The following is a 24,599-nucleotide window of genomic DNA, read 5'->3' on the forward strand; positions in this document are numbered from 1 at the left end:
TGTCTGTCTGGGTATGTTTTTGAACTTTTTGGTGTCATGCAGGTAAAACGTTCAAGTCCCTCAGGTTCCAGTACAGAATGGGAACCAGCACCATCTCACAAATAGTCTTTGAAACCTGTACTGCTCTGTACCAGGTTATTATTGAAGGTAGGGAGTTATTACAAATTGTAAAGATATACATTGTACAACTTCATTAAACAAAATCACACATAACATTAACATTGTGGACATTAACAATATACAGTTGACTTTCCTTGAAGAAAGTCTTATGATTACAAACTATTCTAATCACTTTAAATTTATTTTTTATGTGTACATGTACTTGTTGTACGTTAAATTACTTAAAGGTGACATAGAATGATTGAACGGGGTATTTATCCTTGTTCTGTGATGTGACATGTAGACAAAAAAAAATTTGTTTGGGTCTGTAATGCCTTAGAAGCTTCCTAAAAACCTCTCTCAGATAGCTCTATTAGGTGGGGAATTTTAAACAAGTGGTTTTGCATCTATTTGGCTCCCCCTACTGGCTTAACCTTCAATCTCATTACTGATTGGCTGACTTTGCTGCCACTCAAAAAATGTAGCCAATTATTTTAAAGTGGAGGGGCAGTTAGATGCCTGTGATGTCATAAGCATCAGTTTTTCAGATTGGGTTGTTTTCTGGCTGACATTTCTGAAAGAGGAATTTCTATGAGACTGAGATGTTTAGCATGTCAAGCACTTTTTGTATGTTTGTGAATGTGGATAGACTACCATTATTCAACAAAGACAAGGTAAAAATGGTTTTTCATTCTCTGTCCCCTTTAATTTCATCTGAGCTAACACTTTACGTATCTAAATGTATAGATTTTATATCAAATTAATTATTTTAACTATCACAGGTTTCGAAGTAATTTTATATTTATAGCTATTATTGTAATATTTCTTAATATAAATATTGTTTAGGCCCTGGTTAATCTTTATATCCATATTTATATGGATTAAGTGAGAAGGTTGTTGACTCACAAAAGCATGTCCATCCAATTTTGTTCTACATATGACTATGCAAATTAAGGCTTGATGAACTTGATAAGCTTGATAAGTCTTCTTGGATATGACATTCAATCACTGACATTTGTGACCAGTCACGGAAAGTAGTGACACACGTCGGATCTGGGCCATTTTGATTTATTCACGGATTTTGAAAGTGCAGTTTCTAAGCTTTCCAACAATGTGTAACATTGTGTAACATTAACACAGTCAAGATTTGGAGAAGTTTGAATATAGGAACTCAGAAATACTCAAACCGAGAAAATCAAGACGAAAGGAACTCTTCTTTCCAACTGGGGGAGACAATAGGGCTCATTTACATCTCATTTAGCTAAGCCATACCCCCTGTAAAGCCGTTTTGAGATACAGATGTTCTAGCATCATATGTAGTATTTTATGAAAGAAGTCCTGATGACAACATGCAAAAATAAACATGACTCTTTTTACCTTTGTGGGGATCACAAGTCGAATCCAGTCTGTTTCAGATGTGTAAATTATCCACACTGCTGAAAAAACAGCATCAAACCAGCATGGGAATTATGCTGGTCTATGCTGGTTTAGCTGGTGGTCACCAGCATACCAGCACCAAAACACAACATATGCTGGTCTTGCTGGTATGCTGTTTTTTCAGCAGGGCAATGACCATTTTTGTCCACAAATGCTTATAATCCGTGAAATATAGATATATAGTCTATTGTTTTTATCAGATTTCGCATGAACGTCTGGTAATACAATATAATATACAATATGAGGACTATTTACATCGTAACATGTAAGGGTATATACAATCCGTTAAACACAAGAACCCGCCTTCAAAGTTTGTATTTAAAACAGGGAGGTAGTATAATAGACAATCCAAAAACAGCGCCGTCAAAAACGTGAAGTCCTTTAGGGATGTAACCAATCGCTCACTCGTTCCTCCATCAGCCAATGACTTCATGGAAAATATTGATAGACAAAACATGTAGCCAATTATATAAAGAATTCATCGATCTCTGTGTAACTTATGTAGGTTTGGACTCATGCTGCGCTGCAAGAACTGACAGAGAGATGACGTCAAAGTACCGCGAGAGCGAGTGGAAATTAAACTACTCCGTAAGATTTCTTGAAGAGCTCTCATGGTACTCTGAAGTCATCCAAATGTGACGCCGCATAAATTCAGTGACGCGGCTGACTGTTATTTGTTCCACCCCAGCTTCTTTTATTTTTCTTATGTTTCGTGGGCCCGAGCTTCTGTTACAGTCTGGGGAGACGCACGTTATAAGTTTGAAAAAAAAACCTTAGTAAACATGTCTGAGGAACAGGGCAGCCACGTCACTACAGCCACGTGACTTCACGCTTGAGCTGAAAGAGAAGACAATGCTGAATAAAGTCGTAATTCTTGCAATTTTTGGACCAAACTGTATTTTCGATGCTTCAACACATTCTTACTGACCCACTGATTTCACATGGACTACTTTTGATGATGTTTTTATTACCTTTCTGGACATGGAAATCGTACATAAATTTTCAATGGAGGAGACAAAGCTCTCTGACCAAATCTAACGTTAAAACATCTTAAACTGTGTTCCGAAGATGAACGGAGGTCTTCCGAGTTTAGAACGACATAAGGGTAAGTCATTAATTACATTATTTTCAGTTTTGGGCGAACTATCCTTATTTATTAGTCACGCTGTTCCCTTTGGGGGCGGAGGCGAAAACACAAGCTTATCCAGTATGTAAATATACACACAGATAATGACGCCCCCCGCTGCACGCTAGAATCTCCGGAAAAACAAACCTATTTCAACCGCAAAATGTACGCTTTTAAATGTACAAAACTGCTATCTCAAACATGGAGATGCTTCCTCGTGATCTCAACTAACAGATTCTGCAATAAAACGAAAATCACACATTTTGAAAAAAACCTTTGTTTCACGTTTTCTCGAAACTTGTGCTGCCGACTTGTGTCACTGGTTTCTGTGACGGGTCACATTTGGTGTGTTCGATTATTTTAGACACCATCAGCGGAAGGAGAGTGGCGTACAATAGTCATGGAGTTCGAAAGGAAATGGCAGTTTCCACATTGCCTTGGGGCACTTGACGGAAAGCATATTTACATACAGCCTCCAAGAAAAAGTGGCAGTCTTTACCACAATTACAAGTGCAGGTTCGCTGTGCTTATGATGGCTGAAGTAGATGCAAACTACAAGTTTATCAATGCAAGTGTGGGTACCCAAGGCTGGGTTTCAGATGCCGGACTGTTTGCTCACTCTGACCTGCGCAAAGCAATGGACGAGGGCAGACTAAACTTTCCCCAACCTGAGCCCTTGCCTAATTCTGACACAATGATTCCCTACATGTTTGTGGGAGATGATGCATATCCCTTAAGGCATAACCTAATGAAGCCATATCCATTCAGGCAGATGGAGCACAGTCAGAGGGTCTTAACTACCAGGGCACGACGGGTGTAAAAATGTTTAAAAAATAGTGTTAAAAATACATAAAATCCATAACTATTTAGAGGTTTATTACAATGGGTAGTCATAGGCATGTTTAGGTTGTGACTCCAAAAGCGATTTATGAAAACCATGGCCTGAGCCATAATAAGACTGTTGAGAAATAGGCTGGGCCGATGGTATACCTGAATTGACCTGTTGATATATGGCTGGGGTAGGTTGTCCAGGTGACGACAATGATCTGTTTCTATCAGTCTCCTGTGGGTTGTATATGAGGACCATTATGCTCCTTTTGAGTCGTGATCTGGGTCTTGAATGTCCCTCAATTCTAAAGCCACCTGGTTCCCAAAAGAACTTAATGTGTCCATAGTTGGTTGTGAGTCCACTTGTGCAACCATCTGCTTTAACAAATCCGGCATTTGGAGCTCTATAGCACCTTCTGACACCCTCTTTCGCTTATGGAGATTGGTGTACTTGAGGCAGTTAAATCTGTTTCCTCAGCCGATGGAGAGGCTTCTTGATTGCGGGGTGGACGCTGTACATGGGGAGCCATCCACTGAAGGTGTATCAGGCCTTATGTCTGAGAGGTCCATATCGTCTGCACCACTCTGCTCATTGAATGATGCACCAAGCTGAAACAGAGAACATGGTGATATGATAAAGAAAGAACTACTTCGACAACATGCACCTACATTAACGCAGTTCAGCAGTGTAACAATTAAGTCAAGAGAGCAGAATAAATTATTACTCTAGCATGTGTGACAGCGTATGTGTGTATATATTTGTGTTTTTCAGTGTTTTATTTTTTGAGTCAGTGACTGAGCGAGTGTGAATGTTTGTATGTATGAATTTGTGTATACAAGTTTTAATATATGTGTGTTTTAATATATGATAGTGTTACATCACGTTAAGTGCATGCTATTACAAGTTGTATGTTTAACTTACTGTTGTTTTGGATGGCCGGTGGACAATATGTTTTAATGAAATCCATCACTCTCAGAAGCCACTTTTGGCTGTGGAGTCCAGGGCTTGTTTCCACTCCCATTTGATTTGGGTTTCATCAAATGACAGTACTGATCCTGTCCTGATCATCAAAAGTAAAGTCTAGAAAGAAAATGCATTGTTTTCAGTTATTATGCACCCCTACAAATTCGTTTATTTTTTTATTTGTCTGTTTCAAACTAAATATGAGAATTTAATTCTTCCCTGGTATAAAGTATCTCTCGACTGGTACAAAAGGCAGATTGTAATGTATCTGAATATCCTCTACTACACAATGTATAACAATAAACAGAATTACAGTAAAAATTATTATACACTTTATACTGTTTTACCGACATATCCCAAAGATAGGAATACAACACCTGTTTTAACATTCACGTAGAAAAAAAAAGGGTTCTATGGGGCAAAGGAGGCAGGCATGGGAGCTGGATAGGGCAAACCAGGGCTGACCGGATAGGGAAGAGAGCTTAGGGATGACATGGAGACAGTGGTAGGGGACCAGGGCCATGATGGTACATGGGTGGAAACAGCTGACGGAACCTGCGAGACAGGAGGCAGAGATGTGGCAGGAATAGACCAGACAGGGACCAAGACAGAGGGTGCTGCAGCCAGCTGTGTAGATGAGAGGGGGGTGCTGCAGCCGGCTGTGAGGGGAAAAAAGAAGTGAGGAGTGTTTAGATTTGTCTCCAAGCTGATGAGAAACCGAACCGCCCCACCTTTGTTATATGCTTTGTGTACGTAGTCCCTCTGTGCCATGACCGCAGCAACCGGCAGCATGTGTCACATTGACACCACATTGACACAAAAACACATTGACAGAAACACATGCGATGGGCTGCTGAATTCCAATTGATTGATTTAACACTCTGGGGACGACTGCTGTGCGAGCGCCACAAACTCTTTATATTTTTTATCACTCCGCAGAGAGACTTAAATTACTCTGCTGATTTTTGACATACAGATTTATACATCATTTAAAACATTAAAGTGTCTATTTTTTTCTATCCACTCCCAATAAAAACAGAATGTTGTGCTTTTCGCAAAATTAAGAAAATAAACATGATGCGCGTTTTTGTTCTCTCTCCCTCAGTGAAGTCCTTTCAGAAACGCATCAGAAAAATTAACTGTAACTTAACGAATACTTGTCATAGAAACAAAAGATAAATGTCTACATAATGCTTGGAATGTCAACTTTTAAATGATGTAAGTTAGATCGAAAACATATATTTTCATTCGGTGTAAACTGTATGAGAAGGAGGAGAGGTACCATCTTTCTCCTGTTACCTGTTTATCTGTAATGAGATGAGATCGCCACACCGCCGCGCCATTGAAGTGAACAAGCAGAAACATCCATATGTATGACTCGTGCCTCCTGCAGTCAATGGATACGCAATCCACAATCCAGTCTCTCCACTCCTTGTTGTTTTATCCGAGTGCACTAAACATGACATCTAAATCCTTATTTACTTGCGTATGTGTGTCAGTATCTCCAGACGCCAGTGTTTTCTTTGTTCTTCCGCCAAACATTTCACGCAATGGGAATGCACATACACAAACACACGAGTCAGGAAACTCGACGCGCTTTTTGGTATTCTCATCAAATACGCGATTGCAAACAGTACAATCCTTATTTAGTTGCGTCTAAGCACATATCTCCGCACAGCAAGTTTATTAAACACAGGATCACTCGCGTGTGCACACATTCACTGCTTTCATGATCAACACGTGAGGTAATGGCGGCAGCTGTAAACAAACATTGATAAGTTTATCACGCTTGTTCCTTGTTGTGTTTCTACTATAATGATTGCAAAAACACAAATAGAGTCCAGACAACAATAGGCAGTTGTTCTTTTGAGCTTTTTACTGCACAAAGGTAAACCTCTCGCTGGCCAACCAAACACTAACCCTGTGTTCATTTTACGAAGGCCAAACAGTAGCTTTAACATGATTAGGCTACTATGGTTTTTACAAGGTAACTTATACTTGTGAAATTAGTAGAAAATATTTCAATAGAATATTTCATTTTTGTTCCTCAGCTGTCAATCACTGATTATTCAGGAGCTTTCCCGCCTCCACCCATAGAGCCTTTCCCAAGCAAAAGTGTCTTAGAAATTGTAAATCAATATATTGTTTTATGGGAATAAGTAGGCCAAATGATTTTCACATCATTTTGAAGAAAAAACTCTAGACTACACGATCCTGTTTTAAAAAGTCTTTGGAAAACATGTTTAGAATGAGTTTTGTGGACTTATAGCAGTGACTTAAAAATTTTGCTTAAACATTTATCTCTTAAAAATACAAACATGTACATACATGTTGATTATATAATATTGTAGCCCAGTTTGTGATGAACACAGTGTTATGAGACTTTTGCCATTTAATATGTTTTTAAGGAACCGACAAAAAAAAATGTCAGTGCATGTCAAAACTTCCCCAGGGCCCTAAAAACCCCTTAGACCCCAGAGGGTTAAACAAATCCTTAAAATAACATAAAACAACTCACAAAACAAAAACAAGATCGTGTAAAACATGACACACCTGTGCCGCCATCTTGAATTTATATATATGTGTGTGTGTGTATATATATATATTCAATTTCTTTACAAAAATCCTATGATTTTAACTTTGATACAAAATCGTATTTTTGAAGAAAAACACTGCAATGAACAAGGCGCCTGCCTCGTCCTCCGATCACCACCAGAGGGATCCATATACCGAGTATTAGTTCATTTCAGACTGCATTTCCCATAATCCCACATACCGGGACTGATTGCATTTGCCACGTTTCCCATTATTCATTGCCTATATAAACTGAACTTGACTTCAGTGTGAAGTCTCGATTTGCCTATAGCTATCAGTCTGAACGTTATTCTGTCTGTCTGTGATTACCCGGTTTGTTACTTTGATCTGTTTATTCTGTTACCATGATTGTTTGTTGCCTGCCCTGGCCCTTCTGCATGTATTATTGATGACGAGATTTGCCTTACCTGCATTGCTGTGTTTGCTGTATTGACCTTTGCCTGTTTGACCACAAGAGTTTTAATGAAAACTCGGCACTTCAAAGCTTACGAGGTATTTCAATCACAACCAACCCAACACCGGTCGACCCGCCATCGGCGGCTACGTCAGCAGTTTCATCAGCCGCAAATACTCGACTAGCTTTCCCGGACAAGTTCAATGGAGATCCTGAACCATGTAAAGGAATCTTGATGCAATGCTCTCCCTTCATAACCCAACAACCCTCTCTGTACCCCAACGACGCTAGCAGGGTTGCTTTCGTTTGCACACTTCTCATCAGAAAGGCTTTAGAGTGGGCTACTGCAGTATGGAAGGAGAACGGTACTGCATTTCACTCTTTCAACCATTTCCTTACCCAGTTTCGTAGCATGTTTGAACATATTGCTGGTGGAGAGAGCGCAGAGGAATGACTTCTTCACATTACCCAAGGCAACTGCAAGGCAGCTGATTACACGTTGGCGTTTCGCACACTTGTTGCTCAGGCAGGTTGGGAAGAGAAGCTGCTCAAGCTCATCTACAGAAAGGGTCTGAATCGTGAGTTACAGACTGAACTTGCCTGTCGCGACGAGGGGAGAGGATTATCTGAGTTTCTGGAACTTTTTTTGTACAAATTAATATTTGATTTACTTTTTTTAAAAAGTAATGCAAGTTACTTTTTAGTTTCATTAATTTGATTAAAAAAACATCTACTGAATTAAACTGAACGTAGTCACATTATGCATTCTATGTGTACACGCCTGTGTGGGAACAGTTTGAGTCAGAAACTGAGATGGCAGGACAGAGCTCGACATCTTTGTGATGAAATATGCATTTTCTGAATGCAGAACTTTTCAGTCATAAAAAACACCTGCAAGGCCTGAAAGATCAAGCCTCAGCCAAGAAAAAGTAACGCAAACATCACTAAAAAGTAACATAAGCATTACTTTCCATGAAAGGTAACGCAATTAGTTACTTTTTTTGTGAGTTACTTAATATTGTAATGCATTACTTTTAAAAGTACTTTCCCCAACACTGTTTCTAGGCTACATCATCTCAGCATAAGGAGTAGCAATGGACAACTCCAAAGTGCAAGCAGTTTTGAATTGGCCAAAACCATTAAGGAACTTCAATGATTCTTAGGCTTTGCACATTTCTATTGCCGCTTCATTCAAGGATTCAGCACTTTTGCAGCTCCCCTCACTTCGCTCACCAAGAAGGGTCCTTCCCGTCTCAGTTGGTCAACCAAAGCAAGCAAGGCTTTCCAGCAGTTAAAGGAGAGTTTCACCACTGCTCCTATTCTACATCACCCAGATCCTACCCGTCCATTTACCGTCGAAGTTGATGCCTCCAGGACTGCGATCAGAGCTATTCCCTCTCAACGTCAGGGTTCCTCTAACAAGATGTTTCCATGTGCATAATCCTCTCGGAAACTAACTCCAACTAAACGAAACTACGATGTAGGGGATCGGAAATCGTGAAATCCCTGAAACCCAGATTATTGCTCCCATTCAATGGGACATAATGACCGAGATCGCTCAGGCCATCACTCTAGCTCCTCCTCCTGAAGATTGCCCTCCAGGAAAGCGTCCTCGAAGCGTTATGTCCATGACTGCTCGACCTCCTTCACGCTTCACCCAGTTCTGGTGATCCCGGTAAAGAACTGCACTGTCTGTAACACATCCAAAGCATCACATCAATTCCCTGGCGGTTAGTTACAGCCTCTCCCTATTCCACATCGACCTTGTTCTCAAATACCTATCGACTTCACAGATCTACCCAAATCCAATAACTATACCGTCATCCTTATCGTCATTGACCTCTTCTCAAAAGCCTGCCGTCTGACACCATTACCCAAACTTCCCACTGCTCTCGAAGCAGCTGAGGCTCTCTGCAACAATGTCTTCAGGTTCTACGGATTACCAGAGGACATTGTTTCAGACAGAGGATCACAATTCGCTTCCCGGTTATGGTCACCTTTTTCAAACAACTAAACATCAACATCAGCCTCACTTCCGGATATCACCCACAGGCCAATAGACAGACTGAAAGAATGAACTTACCTGCTTTCTCCTCTCGTACTGCCAGAACAATCAAGCTGATTGGAGTCTGTACCTCATGTGGGCTGAGTATGCTCAGAATTCCCTCACCAAACCAGCCACGGGTCTCACACCTTTTCAGTGTATCCTAGTGTAGAGATTTTGACACAGGCACAAATTAATTTAGTGATTTTAACATGAGCAACCATTGGTTAGTATGCCATACACAGGACACTAGACGTTTCAGCGTATCGATTCTCGTATCGCGGAGGCAGACGATCAATACATTGTCATATCGAGATTTTGGCCCACCCCTATTGCAGAAGTAGATTATTGCCTTTCTCGACATGAGGCTCGAAATGTGGGGTGATCCGCTCAGTCTCTGGATGCACGGGCCAGGGACTCAGAACTTGTGGTTGATCTGGTTCAGTCTCTGTTGTTGAACTCAGAATGAGGAGCTGTAAAATCTCAGAAAGGTTCACAAAATTGGTTGGTTTTTCGATGATCTGTTATTGTCCCTCTCTTAGCGTGAGACAAGAAGTTGGGTGCTCTGTTTCAGTCTCTTAGCACAGGGCCTGAGACTCAGAGCTTTGAGGTGTTGGTTTGTTCTCTGCTAATGTCTCTCTTTTCAGGGGGAGACCCAGAGCGTAGGATTTTGTTGTGTCCTGTTTCCATCTCTAGCATGCAGGCAGAATGAGGAATGTCTGGAAAAAACCTTATAACTTTAGATAAGGAGGAGTTTAACTTTGTCTTTAGAATTTTATTTATGCATTTTCCACTTACCAAACCATTTCCAAAATACCATTGGCATTGTCCTGAGTGTAAAAAGTATAAACATGACAAATGTCAATGTCAGCAAAATGTTACCATATCAAACATGCAAGCATTCGTTCATTTGTTAGTAACTGATTATTTGAACAGTTTCATAACATTAATATTTAATTCAGAATGCAGTGTCTTTAAACAAGTATGAAGTAAATTGGTGATGGTTTTAAGTCCATTTATTTTGTCCTTTGGTTTAGCCAATACAAAATGTTTTTTCTTAAGGAATGTTTATGACCACCCTGCCTTCATGAGATGGCGTGGGGGTGTTGAAAGGATGAGAAGCAGAGATTGTGTGGGCCAATCAAAACATCCTCTCCTTCTCCGCTTTGGCACGGAGGTTGGCCATAAAAGATTTTAGTCAGTTGTCTTATCTGATCGACTGGACACTTTGTTAACCCACCAAAATCCAGGCCAAATGTAGCAATTGGGGAGGGGTCTGGAATGCTTTGTTGTACGTTGTTCACTACACTAGGATACCAACCACCTTTCTTTCCATGGCACTGCCCACAGTGTAGGGCTGCACGATTAATCATATTTTTATCATGATAACGATATGCGTGCCCCACGGTTAATTAATGACAATCGTCACGATTAATGTGCAAAGACCAAGCACAAAACACACAGTCTAGAATCAAGCAAAATGTTTGTTATGGGCGGAGTCAGAGTAAACGGAGTGTTTCTTTGCAAGTGCAGTCTGTGTTAAGGTAGAAATACGTTAGCATCACAAGATTTACAGTCATTCGAACATAATGGCAGAGCAACAAGAAGAAAGTGCAGAAATATGTATGTTTAATTCCCAAAAAGGGTCATATAGTAGGGCTGGGCTGGTTTTGATTTTTTCTTACCGCGGTCGGTAATCAACAAATTCCCGCGGATTTGCGGTTTATTGGCAAGACAACCAGTTAAATAACATGCATGATTTATTTATCTTTAATACAAAACATATGCAAATTACTTAAGGAACATGTAAAGTAAATATTATTTCCTCCCACATTTCTTCAATTTCAACGTTCAACAACTTGAACAATTAATATTATCAGTTTAAAAAAAAATGTTAACGAATTGTGCGTGTCTATACGTGCCTACAGACATTTCGCCACTTTTCTATCCTTAATTTATGAATGGCCTGTAAATGACGCAAATTATTGCTGCCCTGACAGTCTGGTAAAGTAACCATTTGAATGAGAAATCACTTGTACTGCATATGTGTCCGTGCTTGAGTATAGTTTGAAGCTGTACGGAGACGAGTGTGTGTGCGCAAGATGACGCGGTCCGTCTCTGTCTCGCGCACGCCCGGGCAGTCCGCGTTTGTTTCGCGCTCGCCCGGGCAGTCCGCGTCTGTCCTACCATAAACATCTGTCTTTTTTCCACAAACGGAGAAAGAAGACGCAAAAGCAAAACTTTTTGAAATGTGTCCTGCTTTAGAAATGGCCACTGTGGTAGGATAGATGAAAAAGAGACAATCTAACCTCTTTGGATATTAATCCTCGGACTGATCGCGTTCTCTTTATGTTGCGTGACAATTTAATAATGTATGAAACCTGATTCTGTTGTTGATCTGTTGCGGCTGTTTGCAGGTTCATAATAAATAAAATGTTTGTATTGCTTTTACTGAGTCATAGACATTCGTCACCAGTATTTCTACTCAATGACAATTTAATATTAAAAATCATATCAGTTAACGGGTAATGTTCAGTTAACAAGCTGCGGTTGTTAACAAGCTGCATGTATAACATCCCCACATATACACACAAGTGCAAGCCAATGTTTCAAGTGTATTTTTTTATTTATTTTTTTTGCGGTTATGACGGTGAGGAGCTCAGACCCGCGGCATGGGTCACGTGACCGCGGTATGGTGGTAATTCGGTTACCGCCCCAGGCCTATCATATAGGCCTACTCCATTGTTTGGATATTTCAGATTTGAGGAAAGTGATGTTGATCAGGTAAGTCAAGAGTCTTGTGCAAACTGTGCTCCTGTTCTGTCCAAACGTGAAATATAAAGAGTTTCAAAAGCTGAAGACACAAGCCGCAACCATAAAAAATCCATGACCATTCACGACACAGACAACAATAACGGATCACGTATCATGTAAGTTAGCCAAGGATATGTGTCCAATAAGCACCGTGAGCAGCAAGGGTTTAAAAAAATGATTGCCACATAAAAGGCATATCTATTTTTTATTCAAAAATGTTTTTTTTTATTTTAGTTTAATTCTAATTCGGCCAGGCCTCTGGATTTTTTAGGCTTCTCCACCTTTATATATAATAATTTAATTAAAAGAAACGTTGAGACATTGATAAATTGTAAAAGAAAGACGTTTAACCTATCGCACGAGTCCACTACGCACATTTAGAATGCACCCGTTGCAACGGTGTTTAGCGTCTCCGCCAGAAGCGGGACCTTTAGCGCATCAGGGAATATGGAGAACTAAATAAAAACCTTAAATACTGTGCATAATCTATAAAAGACTTCTTTCGGTAGTCATGTAAAAAATGCGGTGTAAAGCCTTGAATTTTAATTGATGCATATCGAATGTGTAAGGTAAAGCAACCTGCATGTTTATTTCGTTTCATGTTTATTTTGTTTTGTTTTGATTCATTATTTTTCTGCACCCCGCCGTCTGCGAGCAACAAAGCAGCCCTGCTCCACTTTTAAAAAAATAGTGTGTTGATAATAAACATTTAAACTAACATTGTTATATGCTGAAAATATATATATTATATAGATGTCATTGTAGGCAAGTGAATTGTTGATTTGAGAGGCTCATTTGATCAAACAAGTCGTCAACATGATGTTAGCTGTCGTCCGCTAACCGCTTGGTCAGTATCAAAAACCTTAATTTAACAAACAAAAAAGGCTCTAAAATAAAGGAATCTGTGTAATGCGGCTTTCACATAGGATGCGGTGTGCGCTTCGCTGCGCTATGAAACCCATTCATTTCAATAGCTTGCGCCGCGCGAGGGCGGTTTTTTGTTGCGCCGAGCAAAGCGCGAGTCAAAGTTCAAAATAGTTTAACTTTTGCGCTGCGCTCTGTGACGATTACCCGCGCGGCCAATAGAAACGGGGCATCCAAACAAGCAAAATGGACGAAAGCTTATACTCGGGATTCTCAGAGCTTTATAATACAAGTTTATGCTCCTACAGAGACATCGGAAGGAAAGCCTTGTCATGGAAACACGTAGCAATTCAAGTTGGCATGTCAGGTGTGTTTTAAGTCAAGCAGCTTGTTGTAGGTATGCTGAAAGTAACGTGAAATGGAGACGAGCAACATCAGTCTCTGTATTCCTCGTCGACTTTTTAACGCAAATATTAACACTGTAGCGATTTATTGAAAACCCCGCCTACTTTGGTCTGGCCATCAGAGCACAAATCGCTTGGCTGCGCCGAACCCAGCGGCGAGCGCAGCGCACACCGCATCCTATGTGAAAGCCGCATCAGGAGTTATTTTTGTTATTTCTGCGGATTTCTTTTGCAAAATCTATGCTGAATTTTGCGGAATTATTTTAAATGTTTTAAAAAGATCTAAGAGAATGGGAGCTATGGATATTACAAAACAATAAAATATTTTATAATATAGGCCTATAAAATGTATATAATATTATATACATGGCTGTAAAGTGTAATAAAAATACTGAAGTAAATAGAAGTTCTTCACTAAAAGAATGATCGTATTTTTAATCGTGATCAAAAGTTTGAGCAAAACAATCGTGATCATCATTTTTCCTGTGATCGTGCAGCCCTACCACAGTGGATGATTGGTTCCTAAGAAGCAAAGAAACGTGGAACGAAGCACATCATTACTTACAAAGGGCCATGAGAAGACAAAAACTACAAGCAGATAAACACAGCAGAACTCACCCATAATAGAAACCTGGGGAATGGGTCTGGCTCTCAAAAATTAAAAATCCACCTCCGTCTTTCCTGCAGAAAACTCACTCCCAGGTATGTGGGTCCAAAATCATTAAACAAATAAATTCAGTATCTTATCGATTGGCATTACCACCTCCTTACCATATTTCTCCCACTTTTCATGTCTCTCTGTTAAAACCCACTGGTGGTCCAAGACTGAGAGGGGTACGGACCTGAGGAACACTCTTGGGTAAGGGCGGGGGACATCCTTGACCCGTCACTCACCCCCGAGTTCCATCACAATCACCCACACAAACCAGACCCTCGACCTTGTGAAAGTCCCGGGCGTCGCACACATCCTCGCGGGGGGGGGGGGCTCTTTGATGAATGATGTGCCTGCCTTGTCCTCTGATCACCACCAGAAGGAGCCATCTCCCAGGTATTAGTTCATTCCGGATTGCATTTCCCATAATCCCACATACCGAGACTGATTGCACTGCCATCTGTTTCCCATCATCCATTGCCTATATAAACTGAACTTGAACTTGACTTCAGTTTGAAGTCTAAATTTGCAACGTCTATCAGTCTGAGCGTTATTCTGTATGTAATTACACGGATTGTTACTTTGATTTGTTTATTCCGTTACTACGATTGTTTGCTGCCTGCCCTGACCCTTCTGCCTGTATTATTGACAACGAGTTTTGCCTCACCTGCATAGCTGTGTTTGCTCTTATTGACCCTTGCCTGTTTGACCACGAGAGTTTTAATAAAAGTCTGCAAATGGATCCTCAGCCTCACGGTGCATCATTACAAATACCCATATTTAAGAGTTTATAAGCAAAGAAAATATAGATAAGATGAAACATTTTAGTCTGTTTTGTTTGTTTATTGTTTCTTTAAAAGCAGAGGGTCTGTTTTTTCATTTGATTTATTTGTATATTTATGTATTTGTAAAAATCACAAAAAAAATCACACAAAATGCTGGCAGGCAACTTTTCAAAAAACAAAAAAAAAAGCTTGCGTCAAATGAAATATTCAAGGTACTTCTAGGTACACCATGCTATTGATTAGGCAGAGCAATAAATTCTACTACTAAAGATAGCTTTATTAGTACTGTCCCAGACCTGTCCCAAATGAAATATGTAGCAGTTAACAGTGAAGATCTGGATGCTGTAATAGAAACCTTGCACAATGTTTGTTCTAGCGTGCTGTAAGCCATTGCTCCCATTAGATCAAAGAGAATCAAGGAAAATGCCAACACCATGGTTGTCACGGTTTGCAAATGTATTGTTTTCTTTCTGTGCTTTGTTATTGTGTGTGAGTTTAGTGTATGTATCATCAGAGTGTGCACACTCATTCAACAATCGGCAATCATCATCGGCAGCAGCTGGGACTCATTATCTCATCCATATATACTCACCGTTTTCTCCTCTCTGTTGTCAGATCATTGTGAAGTCTTGTGTGGGTGTTCCTGTACTCCTGTCGCTGTCTTGTGCTTGTGTGGTTTCTGTTCCCAGTATCCTGTTCGTTTGCCTTGCTCTTCGTCACACCTGGATTTACCACAGTCACTACAGCTCGTCGTCACCAGCCACAACTCACCGTGTTTGACCATTGATGTCCCTGCTCCACTGATCCTTGCCTGCATGAGTGATCTGACCTCACTTTAAATAAAGTGTTTATTTTAATTGCAATTGCTGCTTCATTTTCTCTATCATGACAATGGTATGACCATCATACTGCAGTCCTTAAAAAGGCAGCTAGAAAATTGAGCATAGATGGATGAGCACAAAGTTAGAGGTTTGGTGTGCTGCATAAAAAGAGAGTGTTCAACACTACAGTCAGACTCTGAAAACCGCCAGATCTAATCAGCAAACTTATTCAATTAAAGACAATCATCACAACCCTCGAATCCTCTTTAATTCAGTTGCAAAACTGACTAGAACCAAAGAACATACAGAATCAGATGTTAAACTCCAACACAGTAGTATCGACTTCATAAACTTCTTAGCTAACAAAATTGGGGTTATTATAGTGCATTCACATCAGCCGCAGTAGAGGCGGCAAAAATGCGCTACTTGCTTGTAGTTGGACACTTGAACATTTGAGTTTACTTGCTTCATTCGTGCGTGAAATTGTAGTAATTCGAGACATTCACGCGGAAATTCGGATCATGGAAAGGGCTTCTGCAACTTTGCTGATACTTCACTCGCTTCCTTTAATCACGTCACTACTACAACAAGGGCCTGATTGGTTAACACGGCGCGGAAATCCGCCCAAGTTTCAATTTTTCAACTCGCACATTTCCTGCGGCAACGCTCAATTTGCGTGGAAAGCGTCATCCACGCTGTGCCTTCCGCGACATTTGCACCGTAGGACGCCTGATTAAATCTTTGCATTGACTTAACATGTTAATCATTGGTGCTTGCCACCTCTACCGCGTCTGGTGTAAACCCTGCATTAGGGAAAATATCGAAGCTATGCAAGCAGCCACCATTTTACCCAATAGTACATTGAACACTAGATTACCACATGAACAACTTTAGTCTTTTAAAGCTATAGAGGAGCTCTCAAAATTAATAAAACCACCCAAATCGTCATCGTGTAAATTAGATCCTGTTTCCACAAAATTACATAGAGGTATTCTCTGTAGTGTCAGACTCTGTACTAAATATTAACAACTCATCGCTAGAACTGGGTTATGTTTCAAAAGCTTTCAAACAGCAGTTATTAGACACATTAACAAGAAGCACCTTGACCTGGGAGAGCTTAATAATTTTAGATCAAATTCAAATCTCCCTTTTCCTTCTAAAATATTTTAAAAAGTAGTGGCAAGCCAGTTATGCAAGTTCTTAGTGAATAATAGTCATTTAAAAAGTTCCAATCAGGTGGGGGGTTGAATACAACAAACACCTGAAAATTCTCGGGCCAGCATCATATGTCCAAATTTCAATCAAAATCGTTCTTTTTCATCATGAGCAATCTAAAAACAGGGCTTTAAGTGTAAAATACAGAACTTGTCCTTTAAAGAAAATATAATCATCTGGCAGTGAACTTTGAGCCATATCATTTTACAGGTATTATTTATGCTATTTTAGCAACATTACACTCTAATTAAGGTTTAAAAATGCGATCAGAAAGAACGTGACTTTAAAAAAAAGACTGGCAGGGAATGAGTTATAAACATCCCAATAAATAAATGGTTAAATAAGAATATTACGCTTTTCTCTATGTACACATATCCCTACAATTTTCCCAGGTAAGGGAGAAAGGTCCAAACTGTAGTACCTCATAAATGTATGCGGAGTGGATCACCCTGCAGCACTCACACACATATTGCATATTCCAGATAGAAGGGCCTGAGAAGATGCCATACAATACTCCTAGTACTTCTAGTATCTGTGTACCTCTTGAGTTGCTTGGAGCAATTTGCTTTTTGATTATCTGCATTTTGTTTCACTTTTGGTTTGTCATTTTGTTTGATGTGAACAAGCATCCTCTAGATGTGGAGAAACATTTATAAGGTGATCATAATCATTCAACTCGCACAAAAAAATAAATCACAACAGTGAATTATATCTCATATTTATTTTTTTGTTTTATATTGAATATTTGTTTTTGCTAAACATTGAGGAAAAATAATAGTCATCAATAAAGCAACTACTAATATACAAAATGCCAAATTTAAAAAAGATGTATTACAGTCAAAAATAAATCTGTGCCGCCTAACAACAAAAATAGAACTGCCTTTAATCTTAGAAAGACACTACTATGTACTATGTCTTGAAAAAGAGCTTACTAAAATGTACAATAACTAATTTATCTATGAAATATAAATAATTTCACTTTAAATCACTAAACGCAACAGCAGTTGGTTTGTGAAAGACGTTTGCAGTTCAATTTCTACTAATGGTTTGTGTGTAATTTTGAATAGATGTTTGAAAGTATGCAGCAGTGTTTTTCTTTGGTTGAAATAACATGATGTAAGATTTTGGTATGAAATAGCTGAAGAGAATTCCATATATACTGCTTATTTGGGCAAGTGCGTTCAAAAGGAGGACGTATTTGCTTTTGAAGCTGAGATATATTGTGAAATAAATAATCCAGCTCAGATAGTACATAAGCAGACTGAAAGTTATTGATTTGGCCTCATTGTAACTTTTTGGCAAATCTCTTCCCATGTAAGAAAATGAGATGCACAGGAAACCAAGAAACCAACTTATGAACAAAGCTATGCTGATGGTTACAGTGTTTCTCCTTTCACAAATGAGCATAATTTGGTCATTAAAAGTAATTGAGTCCCTGATGGGATCATCAGGTGAGACAGTTGCCCATAATACACAAGAAATTAAATGAATAAAAGAAGAAGACATAATGAAGAGCCACTGGCCATTGTGCTTTACCCACAAGCTGTGTAATTCTGGGAACTCTGCAGCCATTTTGAAGACACAAACAATTTGAAAGGAACGAACGGTCAAACAAGAGAGACAGATAGTGAAGAAAAATGTAAATATAAAATTTCTCAAAACACAATGTACAGATGTGGGTTGTCCAAAGAAAAAGAACACACTTATGCTCGACATTGTTAAACACCCTAACATTAAGAAACACATGTTGCCACCAGCAGATCTCACCACTGGTGTGTTGTAATTGTAGGCAAAAAGACAAAAGATGAAAATAAGCAGAGCAATGAGGCAAACAGTAGAAAATATGACAACAATGGAGGCAATGTCTGTAAACTGTAGATAGACGACAACACGTATCTTACAGGTTGTGCTGCCCTCATCAGACCATTCACTCTCTGCACATGGAAAACAGGTATAAGGGTCTCCTGAAAAAAAAAAACACAAGAAAAGAGTGTGGAAATTTTGTAATTTAGCCAAAATCAGTTCTGTGACCTAAATGTTTTAAGAGTCTTAAGAGAGCCAAATGCATGTTGTACCACTGATGATTTTTTTCTAGTAGGACATCGGCAACAAGAAGTCAGTGATTTGTTTGCAAGTCACTCTGAGACATTTTTTTTAGTCAAGACTTTGATAAAGAAACCGTGTGGACATGATGCACAAAAATGTTAAACATTGGTATGAAAAGTGAACAAAAAGTTTTCACACTCAATAATATAAGCTTTAAAATTTCCACAAGTGTGAGTTCGTATGACAGAATTCCCTCAAGACAATAAATGATGATGGGGAAATTCTTCACAGGTTTAAATACTAATTCAGTTATGCAAAATTTCGTTTGCACAATCTAAGCATGTGCAACAACAATTCTGTTTGGATATCTGAGGGATAAACAATATAAGCCACTGATTTATTTTTAAATAATCCTCATCCAGACTTTACCAAACACCAACTATGGAAATCAAATCAAGCCACATCTATACTATTGTGGATGCTGTGACTAAAAAGTTGTATCACAAAAATACTTACGAGAATAGTCAACATAAGTGTTTTGTGGGCATTTTTTACACCGAAAACAGCAACTATGCAATCCCTCATGTTCCCTCGAATATCCCTCCATACACTCAACAGAGCAGTTTGAGAAAGGAACCTATAACAAGAAAATAGTGGTAAATAATTTATTGACAATTGAATCTAGACAACTAAAATGTTGCTTGCTATGACAAATAACTCACAGAAGTGTTGTTACGCCAGGGCATGAGAGAGTTATTGATGGTTAAAATAGTTTCTGGATATGTGTCATAAGTGCCCACCATCTCAATCCATGAATGATTTGTTTCAGTGTGCCAGAGCGCTACGGCGTAACTGATGGTTGGATTACCATTAACATCAAATTTCACCTGACGTCCATTCAGTGGAAAATCCAACTTCTTCAGTTCTCCTAGAAGCTGTTTTAATGTGCAGTAAAATTACAAATATTCCAAAATTATAGATTATATTATATAAATAGATATTTTTCTTTATCAGGATAATTACAATTCACTCACCATATATGGCTTTACTGCTAGATTTTTGCGGCATTCATTCATATTGCACTGCAGAACTGTATGTAATGCATGAGCTATGGAATAAATGGCAGCGTAGATGGCAAAAGAGAATGTGGGATTTTCATTTATAATTTCCACTGCGGACACAAATGCACCTTCCTTACATTCCTGATTGCATATCTTATTTGGGACTTCAACATCACTATTATTATGTTTATTAGCTGCTTTCATTTTATAAACAAACTGATCAAATCCAGGCAATGACGTGAATCTCTCCGTAATGCCAATAATTGTTCCAACCTTCTCAATTCCCGGCTCTTTTAGAAGCTGCTGATCCATAGCCCACGCTTGACTAGAAATCCAAACTTTGTCTCTGATGTTATTTGCTATGGCAGCTTTCATTATGCTTTCTGCATAAAGTGGCACAGTGAAAACCACAATGACATTAATGTTTAGCATGTTGATATTTTTAAGTGTTTGATTGTAGTTTCCCTGTATTTTAAGAAGCTCCTGATATGCCACACAAATACCAGTATTCTTAGTATACTTGTAAAAAAGGTTTAGGCCATCTTTACTGTAATCGTCTGCACCTCCAATAAAGGCAACCCAATTCCATCCAAACCACTGTATGATGTGAATAATCATCTGTACCAAGTCTTTATTGCTGGGGATTGTTCTGAGAAAAGTTGGATAGTGAAGTTTATCACTTAACACAGAAGTTGTGGCCCCATATTCAACCTTTAAAAGAAAAGAAAGCATTTCACTTTATGTGCAACATTTCTGCTAAAACACTACATTAGTGTTAAGTGTTAGATTTGCTCAACAGTGATTTTGACTCGGAATAAGCTGGAGCGTTATTTTCCAAAGCAAATCTGTATTTACTGTATCAAATCATTTTAATTAGCTCTACATTTACTTAAACAGTACACTGTAGAAAATGTTCACTCAACTTAAATATTTGAGTTGTATTTTTACTTTGACTCAGTTAAATAATATTTACTTTCAAGTACTTTCAACCTCAAATGTTTTTTTTTGTGTGATACTTAAATAATTGACCCAAGTATATATTTCAAATAACCTGGAATTACACAGTTTAGTTGAAAATCATGAACTTACTTTTTCAAGTTGTGTTTACTAAAATTCAAGTTTATTCAACTTAAATAATTGACTCAACTATTTATTTTAAGTAACCTGGACTTACAAAGTTCAGTCCAAATATTGGCTGCTTACTTTTTCATGTTGTCTGCACTAAAATTCAAGGATTAGCAAATTCAGCCAAATAAATAAATAACACTTTTTCAATAAAAGACTTTGTCAACTGTTGCTCTTTAAAAAAATTGTAAAGAACAAAAAACATCAGACATTTTGTTAAATATCAGAATAAATCAGTAGAAATCTCTGTGTGCTTAAAATTATGTTGATTAGGGCTGCATGATAAATCACATGTGATTGTCATGTGCATCTTATCAGTAAAGCCGGTTCCTTGATTAGTATTAAATCACCATCACCTGCTTTCAGATGCAGTGGCATTGACCACACAAAGCCGTAGTTCACTGACAAGCTGGCCAATATAATATTCATAATCCCAGGGGATATGTCCACAATAATTAATGAAAAATGCCCTGATTGTCATTGAACTATGGCTTTGTGTAGTAAATGCCGCTCCATCTGAACGTAGGTGATGGTGATTTACTACTTAATTTTAAGCACAAAGAGATTTCTTAAATATAACTATAACTAAGACAAAGCAAAAAGACAACTCAAAAAGTTGAGTGAACAATTTTTGTTTTACTGTATACTAAATTGATATAACATATGTTTTTAAGTTGAGGCCACAAATACTCTTGTCAGGTCAACTTACAAACTAATCGAGAGTGAAAACTTAAAGTGGCTGTTTACTGGACACGGATTAGCTTAAGCCAGGACTAGGCCTCAGTTTAATTAGGAAATATAACTAGTTTTAACAAACATGCCTTACTAAAAACATTACTTGTGTAAATTTTGAGGCAAAACAAAGGACACTGATGTATTTTGAGATATGTCAGTGTAAGTTGTTTTCAGTTTGGACCGCTCTTACATTTATTTTATTTTAGTCTAGGACTAGACTAATCCCTGTCTGGGAAACCGCCTAAAAATGTAAGTTGAATGAAAAATTAAAAAGCTGTAAGTTGTGTCAACAACTGTCATAATTTTCTCATTCTCATTTGTTTTTTTAATCTGTTTTAATTTATTTTCTGATTAACACAAAAGAAGATATTTTGCTAAATGATGGTAATCACACAGCTGATTGTAACCACTGAGTTCCATAGTAGGAAAAACGAATACATTGGAATTCAATTCAATGGATACAGCAGCTGTGTGCTTACCATCATTTATCAAAATATCTTCTTTATCATTTATCACAACACTTCCGTAAAATTTGTTTCCCTTTCCTAAAATGCAGACCATTTTCTATTTCATTGTATTATAGTTTATTTACTTTATCTATTTTAAAAATATGTAAAACATCCACGTTTCTACAGCCTGTATTGGGTGCTTTTGTTGCACAACATAAGTGTAAGAAACTACAGAGATGATGATGAAGATTGTTATTTAATGAAATTAAATGTAATTTAGTCATATTTACGCTTACACAGGACTTTATTTGAATGTGTGTAACTTTCGTCTACTGGATTGATTCAACTGGTTATGAATGACGTCATTACGTGAGGATGTAAAAGATCTGGTAAACTATATACTGTATATAAAAAAACGAAATAAACTGATTACAGAAAAGAATCAGACTTTAGATTAGCAAATACATTTCACTAAAACGCATCTCTTTAAAAAAAATTGTTTCATTTATACCACGGTTACCACAAACATTGTTTGGTGGTTATTTTAATACATTTAAATAAAATAAACATAATTTACCCATGGTATAAGGTCCATTGTGACAAGTGGTGCAACAGTAAGAGCTCTTGTGCTTCCATATGGTCCTGTTAAAGCAATGACTTTAGTCTGATGGTTGTTGAGTTTTTCTTGAGGATTTATTGATCCGTTCTGTGAGATAAAACTGAAGACTGAAGGGAAATTCTTTGTGTCAGAACAATGATCAAAAACTTCATAACCCAGAGAGACATTGGGCAGCAGTGTGGTGGAATTATTTATTTGCTCAACAGCAAACCTCATTACTTGAAACATCTGATAGCCAGATTTTGTGAAAGTTTGCCTAGAAAACATTAACAAGAGAAATATGAGAGGTTAATTGCACTTTTCTTCATAAACATTATTTACATTATTATCAGTTTAGCATTATTTTAAAGCTGTAATGCATAACTTGGCTTCACTATCCCCATTTCTGTTTGAGATATAAAATCGCAGGTTATTCTATCTAAACTGGTATTAACATTTTTCTCAAAATCCAAACCAACACCTTAACATATAACAATTCACAATGGTAACATATTATATTGGTTTATAAAGTTTCATTATTGTTTATGTGCTTGCTCACTACCTGAATTTTAATCATTTTATTTCTGGTTTATTTTTAACCAAAAATTTTACAGATTGCAGCTTTTAATGAAATACTGAGGTAATGCTGCTTCAATGCAATGAACAATACTGCCTAGTGATGATATCCATAGACTCAGTGTGATAAAAATCACTTGATAAACCCACCGTATGAAGAAGAAATAGAAAGATCTTAGCTCACCATTTACATCCAATGGCCTCCGGGAAGAACATGGGTTTCGCCAATACGACTTCATGTACTGGAAAAAGGCCACCCAATAGGTAATCTCCATCCAAGCTGAACTCAGATGATAAGCAAGAAACCTTTAAAAAGACACAATTTGTAAAACCCAAAAGCAAAGAGTAAATATGACTCGGAAGCATGACTCAAAATAGACGGTTGCTCAAGAAATAGGGACGTGTGGTGGCTCATATACTGTCCTTCAATTTGTTTAAACCACTTTGTTTACTGACACAAATGTCAATTTTCATATCTAAATTCACAAAGCAGACACTAATCAGTTATTAAGTAGAGCATTACACCACACCGCAAACAATAGATAATGCAAAATATGAAAGTATCCTGACTGCTGGTCTCATCCATAACACAAAGACTTTATTGAAATCTCTTATGTTACATCTGCCTAAAAGAAATCATAAATCTTTTAATTATGCATATGATTGTATGTAATAGAAGAGCATTTGACCTTTAGTAGCTCTATGACACTGATTTAGCTTCCAAAACTATTTCTTTACAGGGACAATCTCTAATGCAATGTCTTTTGGTGCAATAGTAATAGCATTTTTGCTTCTGTTTGATTTAGCTAAATGTTTAAGATTATGTAATAAAATAAACAATAATAATTTTCATGATCTGAGAAGCCAGCAAACCAACAAGATAAAACAATATAAACACATAAAGCAACCCACAGATTGAAATGAAATGTGTTTAAATTAAATTAAATGTTCATTTAAAAGGGCTTAT

At 38.0% G+C, this 24,599-nt stretch overlaps 1 protein-coding gene across 1 annotated transcript; it reads right to left on the minus strand.

Annotated features, from left to right (window-relative positions):
* Nucleotides 1–18,071: 18,071 nt before the first annotated feature.
* On the minus strand, nt 18,072–23,998 carry LOC135753330 (taste receptor type 1 member 1-like). Its single transcript, XM_065271382.1, has 6 exons — nt 23,817–23,998; nt 23,036–23,333; nt 20,123–20,860; nt 19,811–20,023; nt 19,605–19,725; nt 18,072–19,006 (listed from the first exon to the last, which is right to left on the minus strand). Exons 1-6 carry the CDS (start codon nt 23,996–23,998, stop codon nt 18,072–18,074), a joined length of 2,487 nt encoding a protein of 828 aa, XP_065127454.1.
* Between the last annotated feature and the right edge of the window lie 601 nt (nt 23,999–24,599).

The sequence above is a fragment of the Paramisgurnus dabryanus genome, chromosome 11 (genome assembly GCF_030506205.2).
Source record: "Paramisgurnus dabryanus chromosome 11, PD_genome_1.1, whole genome shotgun sequence".
In the NCBI taxonomy this organism is placed as follows: Eukaryota; Metazoa; Chordata; class Actinopteri; order Cypriniformes; family Cobitidae; genus Paramisgurnus; species Paramisgurnus dabryanus.

What these genes read in the sequence shown, in the direction of transcription:
- LOC135753330 (XM_065271382.1), bottom strand. Translation starts at nt 23,998, where the DNA reads ATGCTTCCGAGTCATATTTACTCTTTGCTTTTGGGTTTTACAAATTGT. An exon ending in GAGGCCATTGGATGTAAATG is followed by an intron (nt 23,334 to 23,816) that starts GTGAGCTAAGAT and finishes AATGTTTTCTAG; the next exon opens with GCAAACTTTCACAAAATCTG. An exon ending in CAATGGACCTTATACCATGG is followed by an intron (nt 20,861 to 23,035) that starts GTAAATTATGTT and finishes TTTCTTTTAAAG; the next exon opens with GTTGAATATGGGGCCACAAC.